This window comes from Coffea eugenioides, chromosome 7, assembly GCF_003713205.1.
Source record: "Coffea eugenioides isolate CCC68of chromosome 7, Ceug_1.0, whole genome shotgun sequence".
Classification (NCBI taxonomy): domain Eukaryota; kingdom Viridiplantae; phylum Streptophyta; class Magnoliopsida; order Gentianales; family Rubiaceae; genus Coffea; species Coffea eugenioides.
The window spans coordinates 3,339,148-3,352,641 of record NC_040041.1 but is presented as its reverse complement, the minus strand read 5'-3'; the positions used below and the strand labels follow the sequence as shown (position 1 = coordinate 3,352,641).

Sequence of the window (13,494 nt, the reverse complement as noted above, 5' to 3'; positions counted from 1 at the left end):
AAACGCTCATTGGATTTGCTTCCCATTGTCTATCTGTATCAATTTGGAAATTTGGACTAAGAAAAAAAAAAAATTTTGGAGCTCTTATTTCCATCTTGCTATAAATTTAAAACAAACATACAGAAAATTACCTTTATCAAAATAAAAAAATAGCTAGATATAGGAAAAATAGTATGATTTAATTACTTTTGGCTTTTGATTACCAGCTCAAACTTTTATGTTTTTTTATGTTACTTGGATTACCACCCAAAAAATAAAAGGAAAATATAGGAGTAGTTGTATACTTATTGATATGACCTGAAATCTCATCTAAATATCGGACTCATGTCAAGTCAAGAGACATGTTTTTATTTGCAGCATGGGTTCTTTTTTTTTTTCTTTTTTTTTTAAAGGAAAAGCATGGGTTCTTAAATGTGGGTGGGGATATCAATTACTCCCTCCGTTCCACTTAGTCCTGATTCTTTTTTCACACAGTTTAATAAAAAATAGTTAACTTTGTTGGAACAATCAATTTAATTAGTTATTTTCCTAAAATACCCTCACATTAATTAGAGTACAACTTTATGGGAACTTGAATTGATAGTAAAAAAAGAATCAACTCTCATTAAATGGGGTAGGTTTATAGTAACAACAACTTACATTGAATAAGGATATTTTAGGAAAATTAAAATACAACTACATTCTTCAATTAGAAAGTGGACTATAATTTGGGACAGACGAAAAAGGAAAACAGGACTATAAAAGTGGGACGGAGGGAGTATTTATCAAAGGGTTGAGTGGATTAATACCATGTTTTAAATTTGGTAATGCATTCATTAACTAATACTTGTGAGGAGATCATTTTAAACCGTGTATACATTAACGGTGCATATAAGATTCATTTTTTTTTTACAGTCAAGTTTCATCTTTTCTTTTCTTTGCAAGATATTAGTAGTACTTAAAAGTTTTTTATAATTACTATTGAATTCGACCAAATTTCTTAATCTTTATTCATTTCTTCTTTGACTTTTATATTCCACATGTATTGACAACATTTTTCTTACAGAAAAGAAAAATATTTTCAACTTAGCTTAAAAATTTGCAACCGATGTTTCAATTGCAAAATTATGCACATCAAATTTGAACTCAGAATTTTGTTTATGTTTGAATTTTGTTAACAACTTTAATATTGCATTTCTTTTTTAAAAAAAAAAAATTTGCTTTGTATGTATACTGCATTACATTCTTAATTCTCGTGTGTGAATTAGGAAAATGGAGTGAAACGAACCAACCGTCCCCAGCAGCTGCTAAGAAGAGGGTTAGTTCGATATTTTACAATTAATTTAATCAAGACCCTCTTGTGTCCTGTTCGATAATCTTATCAATAACATAAAATACAATCAGATGTAGTTGTTTTCTTTCTTGAAGCCGGAAAAAGGTATGGGGAAATTTTTTTTTCAAAAAAAAAAGGATGGAGTTGAAATTTAGGATGCTTACCCATTTTAGTATAGCTTTTTCATGTTTGAAAAACTTCTAAATAACATGCGGATAAATGGGGTAATATTCTTGAGGTATCTCCATTTTATACCTTAGGACCAAGTCAATTATTTTTGGTAATAAATTTGACCTTTTGCTTAATTTTTGAAGGGTTTTCAACATGAACATTGACTTCATGACCAAGAAAGATGAGTGAGCCCTTCAAAGTGTTCAGTCTGGATTCTTTTGCTTCGATTTTTTATTACTTTCTAATGAATGGAATGAAATATGCAATGGGAAAAATGTTTAGCAGGACAACAGAATAATTTGCTGAATGTGTCCATGTAAAAAGTATTGGGTTGATGTAATAATTTGCTGAATGTGTCCCATCTTCCATTATTCTACTTTTGTACACTTGTTGGCTTCTCTTTTTTGAGATAATTGTTGTGTGCTTTTTTTTTTTTCTTTTTGGGGTTCATCTTTAATGTGATGAGTTTTTGTCAAATGATTTTTTTTTCCCATAAAACAATAACTGATGACAAATTATCCCGTCCCTGCTAACGAGTAATCCCCCTCTGGACTACCGTGTTTGATCATCAGATATCGTTCAATAATGAGAAAGTGTATTATTTACAGTTTTAAGTTTCAACTCTCAAATTGCTGCATTTGGATCACTAATTCAATTGTCGACATATAAGAATTGACCAGGTCTCTTTACGACTCCTTCAAAAATCTGCAGTCCGATCAAGTTGGCTCAATCCCAAAGTTTTCGCGTTCCACTACAATGATTGACAACGAGAGCTCTTTAGCTGTGTTACTTTAGCTGTGTTACTTGGGTCTAGTCAGATCTGCATCATGTCAGTTAGTCTCTTACACAGTCTCTTTAAGTTCCCCTTTGTCTAAAATATGATAGATTAGATTATACAAATATTATCGTTGTCGGAAAAAAAATAAAAAAGATTGACAACGAGAGCTCGAGAAACATTAGCCGTGATATTAAATCCAAATTCACATTTCATTGCTCTTAATTACAATAAATTACACGTATAAGTATAGATTTAACTTCTTATATATTAAAAATATATGGTGAAACTATGAGTGCAAACTTGAGTCGCTCGAGCAGCACACTACTTAAATTCGACTCGAGTTAAAAAAAATTGAATCATAGTTCGAGTTTGAATCCGATTTTATTTTGTATTATTCGAACTCGAACTCGAGCTTATCGAATCAAGTTTTATTTGAATTCAGTCGAACTTAATTGAGTTTAATCGAATTTAACAAATATAAATTTATATTTTGTATTATTTTAAATAAAGGGACAAAATAGATATTTTATACTAATAAATATAAAATATACTTGTGTGAAGCTCAGTTGTGTTTGATTAAGTTCGACTAGCTTTCAACCTTCATGTATTAAGTCTGAACTTGATTCATCAAATAATTCGAACTGTTCGAACTCGATCAACTTAAGTTCGACCTCGAGGTTTGATCGAGCAAATCCGCGAGTTATTCGATTAAGTTCCACTCATTTGCATCTCTAAATCTGTTTTCTGCTCTGGAGTGTAGGAGGCGCTTGCAAGTGCTAATGGACTGTAATAGTCGAAAACCATTCGCATATATTCAAAGAAGAAGACGACAAGAAAGAAGGTTATCTTTCTATCTTCACACTCTATTTAGCCACTCACGCTTCAAGTTATGGTTCACACTTCATCATTAATTCAGAGAAAGTTTACGTCAAAGCTAGAAAACAATAATATAAACCAATTATATGGTCGAGCTATTAGAGTTCAATCCATATAAATAGCAATTAATATCTCCTCATGTTTTTAAGATAGTTTAATCCAATAATTTCACACCTTTGTTTCTCATTGAGGAGATTCAACACTCCCTTCTAATTACCTTCACGGAAATGGTATATTTTTTAACCACCCAATCCAACTCAACCCTCTCCATGTTGAACCTTGGATACTTGATGCCTGAAAAAGAAATTAAAAGGAACTAGTCAAACTTCTGGGTATTTCTTAATAAGAGGAATTGACTAGGTAACCCGCATCAATGTCAGTTGGGATGCCGGATGCTGTAGGAAATTGACAACTTAATGTAAAAGAATTCATTGTCTGAGTCCCCTTCATTGACTGTAAGAACACTATAACAGAGTTTTATATTTGTCATTTCGTGATTCTCATGCATAGAAAATGGATGACAAGTTATTGGAAGAGCTGCCGAATACAAAGTAGGAAAAGAACCAAGCAAACAAGCTAGTATAGCAGTATCACACGAAAACAAGTACTCCTGTATAAGTAAACGAAGCAGCATATTCACATTTCACACGGTAAAATTCGCAGAAATTGAAGCACTTTTTTGCTAGAATAACTACTATTCCTCTTTCTATTTCTATTTTCAAAGCTCATGTACGAGTTTACCAAGACTGGTTGAATAAAAATAGAACTAGTAGACTTGACTCGACCAAGCAACTGAGATGAATTAATTGGCACATTATCATCTGCCTCCATTTCCTTCCATTCAAGAACTGTACGGTAAACCCCATTTGGCCAACGCCATAGCCCAATACATTAAACTTAACCTGAATACTACTAATCTTAAGCAAAAAATAATAATACTATTAATGTGTTTGACTGCTATGTGGTTTTCAGTCATTTATATAGGCCATTTAGGCTGCCGAAATTGTTTTGGCAATTGTTTTATTTCCCGTCCATATCTATGATTCAAAACACGTCAAGATTTTAGACGTTGAATCTTGATGATCAAAAGCAAGATTCAAGATTTTTAGGGAGTTTTATAGTCTTGCTAAACAGCTTTTTAGGGACTTTTAGGAGGAGGAATGATCGAGTAGCTAAAGAGGGGGTTTGGAAACAAAAAGGAAGTGGTTAATCATTGCCTCAGTTGGTGGAGCTAGCACTCCACCGTGTCCTAAGACATAACAAAATCTGTGTTGACAGCACATTATTGAAGACAAATAGAGTGATGCTTAATCATTTGCTTGTGGAATCTTTCTTTGTTAAATTTTCTTCAGATTAATATGAACACGATCTTGAGTATCTGACTCACGGCCTTTTCCAACCCTTTCAAGTACAAAACCCATGTAATTTGGAACCCATGTAATTTGGAACGTGATCAATTGCCTAGAAGTTCGTGTCGGTGTTAAAAGAGAGTAAAAGCAGGAAAAAGGGAATCAGGAAGTAGGCTGAAATGCTGCAGGTTTTGTTTGACCCACAAGATTAGACAGCAAAGGCCAATTTTTTGTGTTACTTGCAAGAAAGATAAGGGCTACGTGAAGGCGAAGACTTGAGGTGTCAAGTCCACGATAATGGGTTGCTTTCTTTTCTTTTGTAAATATCTCCATTACGAAGTGTATTATTGTTGCTGAATTCCTGGTTTTCAATTACCAAAGAAGCTGTAAAATGGCGTGGAAGAAACATATTTCAGTACAAAGCTGCGGGCTTGAATTAGAAGTTTCTTGGATTACCGTTGCCGAAAAAGATCAGTCAGAACGAGAATTGCCTGCAGTTTCTTGGATTAATACGTGCCTGCATTTTTTAATGCTGGAAGTAATATACCAACCAACTGCGCCTGTTTTCGTATGGGAGTATAGGCCCGTTTTGGATCTTGAATTTGGTAAGAGAAGATTTAACTGCAGTTCAAAATTTGAAAAATCTAATTGAAGGTTGAATGTGCTGCAACTCATGTCCCCCTATCTAAAGTACCATAAATTAAAGACGCAGGGCCCTACAAGTTTAATTAAAGGTAAAAACAAAAATAAAAAAGAACTGGAAAATAAAAGGCGAGTGATGCTTGTTTATTTCCTTGTTTTTACCTTACGATTCAAAGATAAATTTCACTTGCTTATCTTTGTCTCTTTTTCTTCTTTTTTTCCCACTTGCTTATCTTGATGTATTTTCACCATTTTTTTACAAAAAAAAAAAAAAATTGTTGTTAAAATGATTAACAATTTCTTTTGTAAATCTTAAGTAGTTTTTAACTTGTCGTCACTTTAAGTAAACAAGCAAGGACATTTTGCAACTTTCGTATTTCATTTTCCTCCTGACTAAACCTCAAATCCAAAAGAAATACCACTGTCAATAGGATCGGACCAATCCAAAATCGATCTGTTCAACCCAAAAAAAGTTCATTGACCCTAAGATTTAATTGAACCGAGCAGAACTTGTGCTTCAATATTAGGTCTAAACTAAATATGAGTTGAGTTTGGGTCATACTAAACTCAGACCTGATTAAGCCCGGCCCATATATGAGTATAATTACATGTGTAAAATATACAATCCATTCATCTCATTTTATATGTCATGATTTTTATTTTGATTTGTCCCAAAATACTTGTCATGATTTAAAAGAAAAATAAATGAAATCCAAATTTTCTATTATACCCTTAATACAACTCCCAAGATAAAGCATTTATGTCATATTCTCTTATTAAATCATGTTACGAACTATCTTTTTTGTTTTTAGGTAGTTGTGCCTTTTTAAAAATTCCAAACTCGACTTACAAATTTTTAAGGTTTAATTGAAGGGCAATAATGAAAAGACATTTTTTAGTAGTTTATGTGTTTTAGTCAAAATTTATTTTTCTTAAACTGTGTGCAAAGTTGACCATGATATATAAAATGGGATGAAGGGAGTATAATAATAGCTATAATTTTTAATTATACATATTGTGGCATAAAATGTTAATAATTTACACATAAATTTGTATTAATTCATAATTATAAAATATATATTATATATAATTATGTATTTAATTATGAGTTTGGACCAAACCCAATATAAGCCTGAAACTCATATAATAGTGTGACCTTAGTTTGAGTCTTTTAATATCAATCAGAATTCAAAAGTTCAAAATCCAAAAATTCATCTAATTTATGAGCCGAGTTTGAACTTGGTAAAACTAAGCTCAAAAAATCCAATTGACATCTCTATCCAAAAGTAGGAATAGATTGACAAACAAACATTCTGGGCAAAAATCAGCCTCACACGGGGGTCGTGCAAGGGTTTTATTTAGATGCGGGCTCGAGCCTAAGAAAGTGTCAAGGATACTAGGCCCAGTTGTCAAATTTTACCAATGATGAGCTGAAATCCACTAAGAGAAGGGTTGTATTGATCAGTCCGGTCAAAATACTTGTGTCGGAATTTTATTTTATTATTTTTTTTTTTATAATGAAACTGAACTTCATTAAAGTAAATCTGCATTTGCAGCGTACATAATCTCCTTTGGAAAATTTACAAACCAAACGTGACTTCCCTCAAGTGACAGAGACAAATGACACAATAATAAATGAGCAGGAAACCCGTTTGTAACAAAAATCCTTCAGCATATCTCTAATGCCTCTAATCAAGTTACCTAACACCGATAAGTCAAGACTCGTACTATTGATTCTCTGGACAATGCCCAAGGCATCCCCTTCTAGAATGAGGTGAGAAATACCAAAATCTTTGGCAAACTGTAAAGCTTTAAGAAAAGCCAAGCATTCCACATGCGCAGCTCTGCATTAAGGGCCTCAGAAACTCTTTGCAGCCATTAAAGCTTCCACTTGTCCCTGATGGTCTCTCACCACCACAACTCCAATTCCAGCCCCAGCATCAGAGAAGGCTCCATCAACATTTATTTTTAAAATACCTTCTTCTGGAGCTACCCTTCTTCTGGTCAGATTATCAGTCTTTGGTAACTCAGCTTTGCAGTGTAAATTTCAATACTCCTGCAAGAAATCTACTGCATATTCACCAACTCTGAGCGCATGCAATCCCTTACTTTTCCTTCAAAAATCCTCTCATTTCTGCATCTCCAAATTAGCCAAGTAATTACTGCTGCTAACTCTGCTTCTTGTTTTCCTTGTGAATTCATAACCCAACCAAACCATTCCTTGAAATTAGGGGCAAAAGAGTTCTCCAACTACTTCCGTTTGTCAAGTCCTTTCCACACTTCTTGGGCAAACTCACACTCAAAAAAATATATGTGTTTATCAGTTTCCATTTCACACCCACAGCATCTGCAATTTTTATTTTCACATCTTATTCTAGCATTTAAATTATGTCCAATGGGTAAAATACCTGAACATGCCCTCCATATGAACACTCTGACTTTTGGAGGAATGTTTAGATGCCATAATCCATTCCCAAAGTTCTTTTCCTTACCACTCGATGATAATCCCTCTTCACCTTTTCCCAGATTTTTAGAGTTTCTTGCCAAATGATATGCTAATTTAACATCAAATATTCCATCAAATTATTAAGCGGCTTCCTTCCCTCCAAGATGCTTTTCCATAAGTAGGAAGAATTTGACCCAATCTCAGCTGAGAGAAACTCGATTTTAGCAAAGTACTTTGCCTTTAGAACTCTTGCTGCCAAAGAATCTGGATTTTTGATTAATCTCCATCCCTGCTTTGCTAAGAGTGCTAGATTGAAAGATTCCATATCCCTGAAACCCATGCCACCCTCTGCCTTTGGTTTGCATGAAATTTCCCATTTTAACCAGCATATTTTCTTCTCCTCACCCGTTTGGCCCCGCCAGAAACTCCTTATGAGCGATGTGATGAGTCAGAAACAAGACATCATGTACGTTGGAATAGCTTGAACCACCGATTTGATTAGCACTTCTTTTTCAACTCGTGATAAGATTTTCTCCTTCCAGCCTTTGAGTTTACCCCATATTCTATTTTTGACAAACGCAAAGACTTCTCATTTTTTGATCTGCCAATCATATACGACATTCCTAAGTATACGCCTTTCCCATCATCAACCTGTACTCCTAATTTGTCACACAGAATTTCTTCTGATACGTTCTTGCCACAATAGAGTCGCGATTTACCAAGATTCACCTTCTGCCCCGATGCCCTTTCATAAGTTTTAAGGGCTTCCATAATTGCTTGAATACCTTGTTCATCAGCTTTGACAAAGAACAAGCTGTCGTCAGCAAATAAAAGATGGGAAATCAAAGGGCCTCCATTACCCAATCTTATTCCGTTCCAAAGGCCCTGTCTTTCCATTTTCCTGATAAGAGATGAAAGTCCATCAGACATAAAATAAATAAATAAAGTGACAAAGGATCGCCTTGCCTTAGACCTCTGGAAGGAGTGAAACAATCAGATTGGTTCCGTTAATTAAAATTGAGAAAGAAATTGACCTCACACATTCCATTACCAGTCTGCTCCATTTCTTTGGGAAACCCGTAGCATTAAGCATATGCTCCAGAAAATTCCATTCTGCTCTGTCATATGCTTTACTCATGTCAAACTTCAAGGCTAGGTACTTGTCTTGATTCTCCTTTCGATGGTCCAGCCAATGAAACATCTCAACTGCCACAATCACATTATCAGTATTAATATAAGACGACCTTTGACGAAAGCACTTTGGGATTCGTCAATAATATGGGGCAAAATATGCTGCAATCGGTTAGCCATACTCTTAGTTATAATTTTATACAATACATTGCATAAACTAATTGGACGAAAATCAGATACTTTAGTGTAGGATTTGAATTTCGTTCCCATAAGTGTTGAATGGCGGAATTACGGGTGCACATGGACTCTATGATTGGTCAAATCCCCTACAAAAAAAAAGCTTTGGATTTCCGTTAGACCTTTTACTGGGACGACCTTAGGCATTCTTTTGGGCGGGGAATGGAATTTTCTGAGCGTCATTGATTACTAAATGTACAGTTTACTGAGTCTTTGCTCTCACAAGTAAAGTTTTTTACAATGAATGACATTATCTTAACGTTTTGGGAAAAAAAAAAGTTTACTGGGATGACAAGCTTTTGATGTCAACACACTTAATTTACACCCAAACTTGTCATTGAAATACAGGATTAATCTTTGTGTCCGAGTAACACTAATACCTTTTTGATGTCTGCTATTTAATCTTAATATGAATTTGAAATTTATTTTTCTGCACATATAACATACACTCAAAGATGTTAGTGTATATACTGCCAATTATATAGTTAGTACATATATGATTAATATGTAAACATAGACCCGCATTTATTACCCTTTTAAACATGTGTTTTTTGTTTTTTTTTTTTCAATTTAACTTTACTCATTCAAGAAAACGAAGCACTTGAGGTACTTCTTTAATATAATTATGTGCTTAAAGTCTATTTGGTACTCATTAAGGGAGGCCTTAAGCGTTAATTTTGATAAACTTGATATTTATTTGAAAAAAAATAAATGTGAGTGCAATAAATGTAAGTTTGTGTATTCATATGCTATGTTTGATAATAATTAATGTAATATAATAACGTGTGTCCCTTGGGACCGGTAGAAAAGCATATAACATATTCACACACACATTTATTTGCACTCAATTGAATTTCACCTGTTAAAAAATATTTTTAATAAGTGGTTAATGAGCATTTTTTAGTCCACTTAATTTAAACCTTTGAATTTAAATACTGTGGATCCTAACAAGCACCAAGTTCATGGTTCATCAAGTGCTCTTGCTTTCTTTCCCACCTGTAATAATCGCTTAATTAATGTTCACGGTCTATCATATAAAAGCTTAAAAAAGAAAAAGAAAAAGAAAAAGAATATAGCGTCTTGGAAATTACTTTGAGAAATCTGAATAAAAGTTCATGCTTTGCTTCTGGCAACATACATTCTTATTCATGAAATCCACAACACTAATTTTGAGAATGCATAACACAAACAAGTAGTAATAGTAGTGAAACAACAAACTATGGAGGTTTCAAGCAAAAATCTCATCAATGGGCTTGGCCTCCAACTTGGCTTTCTCAACTGCTTGCAACTCTTGCTCCTTGGCCAGCTTCTTCAGCCTCGCGAGCTCAAGGTCCTTGCTCATTTTCTTCCTGTACATCTCTGAAAAGGTCATGGGAGCATCAAGCACCGCCTTCTCACCCTCCCGGATCTTCAGTGGATACACAGTTGCCTCTGGTGCCGGGTTCTGAAATGTGGCTATGGACAACCTGCTACAATTTGAGTTTACCACAGCCTGATGATCTGCGTTCTTGAACCTCCCGTTGCTCAAGTACTGTCCAAGCCAAGCAGCAAATAAAGATTCACAACTAAGGTTCATCATGGATTACTATCTCAAACCGCACACACTTACACACACACACACACATTATCAACAATAGGGAAAACAACAATTGTTCTCAATCGCTTTCAAGTATTAAGACCACTGATATCTTCTGAAGCAGGAGTTTACCACCTAGCTACAGCTGCAGAGCAATTTGAGAATGGAATTCTAACATCTTGCGAGTAAATTACGAGGAGATTTAGTTTACTTACATGGCCATGGTCACCAAGGTTAACAACAAAAGCACCTTCAACAGGCTGGACGGTAATCCAGGTCTTGCCACCGTCCCTGGTGGCCTGAAGTCCACCAACTTGGTCTTGTAACAAGAGAGTGATGGTTCCAGGGTCGGTGTGGCGTTTGAGGCCCAATGTGAGGTCAGGCTGTGGACACTTTGGGTAAAAGTTCACCACAACTTTTTGGTCCATGTCCACACATGCATTAGTTAAGGCTTCCTTTTCCAATCCCATTGCCTCTGATAATACCTCCAACAGTTTACAGGCCAGCTCCATCAACTTCTCGCTATATTTCTCTGTCACAGCCCTCCATGCCTCTGGCTTGTCTGGCCACCTTGAGGAATCCCTTGCCCGAATTGGATAGGAAAAATATGTCACAATCTCACGCCAGTCTTGCACAGTTTCACCCTGCATAATTGTTTCAAGATCATGCATCCATTTGGCCAATTTAGTTCAATTGGATTCAGACTTGAAATCAAGAATCGTCCATCTCTCCTCACCATTACAATTTGTGGTTGCGTGCTTAATTGACACGAGCCAATTACTGATATTATAGAATTTCGAGACTTGAATTCATGAAAATTTGTCCAGAGTAGTCATTAACAAACCAGAAGAGATAAAAATGGAAGAAGAGTATGATCCAAAAATGCATGATATATACCTGTAGATGGCTTGAGACGATAAATCCCCCTTTCTTGCCGCCTGACATATCGAATCGGAGCTTCTCTTCAGGTGGCAAAGCGAAGAATTCTCTAGCGAGGCGGGTCATGTCAGAAATGAGTTTGTCATCAACCCCATGATCAATAACCTGGAAAATCCCCCAGTCTTCGCAGGCTTCCACAATCTTTTTACAAATTTCAGGTCTTGCACCGTCAGTGTCATCAAGACCCTTTAAAGAAATGATAGGAATCTCGTTGCTGAATTGGTTGTAGGCCACTTTGGGACGTTCATCTTCATCCCTGATGAAGCTTGATTGAAGCGTCTTCTCCTCTGCTAGAGCTGTGAGAGTTGAGGGAGCCATCTGTCTCACTGTTTCAGTATGTCAGCTTTCTTCCTTGTTTTGCCTACACTGGATACAATGAATTACATATCGGCGGACCAACACGATTCTTGTGATGAAGAACAATAATGTTTTTTGATTCATATATATAGAGAGTGGTTGGTAAGTCTATATTGAACGGCTATTAGGAATTTTGGTTTGGGGAGGTTAGATTGATTGAACGGCACAGGTTTGTAGCAAGAGGAGGAGGGGAAATGCAATGGCGTGGCAGCTAGTTAGCTAGCTACCCTTCTTGGAGACAACTACCAACACGTGGACATCCGAATACAGCATGGCGGGCTTTGTGATACTTGAATTAGCATATGATCTTTGCTTGCGTTAATGGCTTGCTTTGTACTAATTCTCACCACTTGGCTTGGCTTGAAAATTGAGATTCTACATCAAAGAAAGCAAATGATGACTAATTTGAGCAAAGTGATGCGTCTGCATATTATCGGATTCCCGACGAGAAATGCGTTCTCCATATAGATGTTGTTAACTCCCTCTAGAGAAGCTGACCACCATATTAATTATGGGGTGAGAGGTAAATGGTTCAAATCTTACCTCCCATCAATGTGTCTGGTCTGATGATGGTTCAGTTCCCGTCAGGTTCTTTCGACTCAATTGAACCATCTCCTAGAATAGAGTCTTCCTGTAAGAGTAGGAGTAGATTAAATTACACTTGATATGGCGTTATAAAAAAAATAAAAATACAGATGTTGTTGACGCCTAACGGATGGGTAAGCGTGAGTTAAGAGACTGTTAGGTACACATGAGACATGAGGCCAAAGTGCAAGTTTCACATCTGCCCCCGACTTGAATGCGCAGTTGTCAGTAGTTAGGCTTAAACCAAGCAAAGCAAGTTTAGGTTTGATTTTCCTTTTCGTTGTTTTTTTATTTTGATGGGTTACTACTATATATTGAAGGCATCATCTGGGAAGCTTAATTAGAAGACTAGAGATTATAACTAATTTGCTTTGTTTGTAGCCAGATTTTTGTTGTGTTACAGTAAACAGCAACAAACAAGCTAAAAATGTCAAGGCCAAATGCAGTCTGCTGCTTCAGCTCTGAGACCAATTTAGCAATGAGTCGATTAGATGAGGTTCAAAGAAATCAACCTATAAAATCAAGTTTTCAAGAAATTTATTGGCGTGCAGCCTTTCCATATTTTCGAGGTAGTTTTTGGGTGTCCTTGACGTTATTCTAATAGAGGTTGTAGACTTTTTTTTGTCTTCTTTTGAAGTGGGAGATTTTGAACAAAGTATCTCCTATTTATAATTCGTCCATCTTATTATCTAATGCAATCCTTGTCAAAGGGCTAGTTTTTTTTTTTTCCTTCTTACCGAGGGGTAGTAGACCTGCTAAACCCTGTGTGACTTTTTTTCCCCAAATCCTCCAAAATGGCTCTTTGCGGACATAGACAGAGTTAGCCCATAAAATGTCTCCACGTTGTTCGTCGTAATATAACTAGAAACAAGGTTTCAACAAGGCCCATTAAAGGGTTTACTGTCGTTTTTATGCGACCGAGAAAATGCATAAATCCTTCCCGTTAGTGAAATAGAAAGGTTGAGCCCACAACTATTTGGGCCGATTGTCTAATCTTTAAGACAAATCAAGAACATTGGTAAACTTGAACTAACCTTTTCTTAATTTCTTTACCGTGCGTTCGATAAAATTAAAATTTGAAATTTGAAATTCATT

General features: G+C 35.6%; 1 protein-coding gene across 1 annotated transcript; it reads right to left on the bottom strand.

The window, feature by feature from the left end:
- Window positions 1-10,020: 10,020 nt before the first annotated feature.
- Window positions 10,021-11,892, bottom strand: LOC113778285 (naringenin,2-oxoglutarate 3-dioxygenase). Its single transcript, XM_027323638.1, has 3 exons — window positions 11,416-11,892; window positions 10,734-11,162; window positions 10,021-10,473 (listed from the first exon to the last, which is right to left on the bottom strand). Exons 1-3 carry the CDS (start codon window positions 11,773-11,775, stop codon window positions 10,171-10,173), a joined length of 1,092 nt encoding a protein of 363 aa, XP_027179439.1. The 5' UTR covers window positions 11,776-11,892; the 3' UTR covers window positions 10,021-10,170.
- Between the last annotated feature and the right edge of the window lie 1,602 nt (window positions 11,893-13,494).

Bases quoted from the DNA above. Each gene is read 5' to 3' on its own strand.
- LOC113778285 (XM_027323638.1), bottom strand. From the start codon at position 11,775: ATGGCTCCCTCAACTCTCACAGCTCTAGCAGAGGAGAAGACGCTTCAA. The intron at 11,163-11,415 runs GTATATATCATG...ACAATTATGCAG, and splicing joins TCGTCTCAAGCCATCTACAG to GGTGAAACTGTGCAAGACTG. The intron at 10,474-10,733 runs GTAAGTAAACTA...TGGCTTGGACAG, and splicing joins ACCTTGGTGACCATGGCCAT to TACTTGAGCAACGGGAGGTT.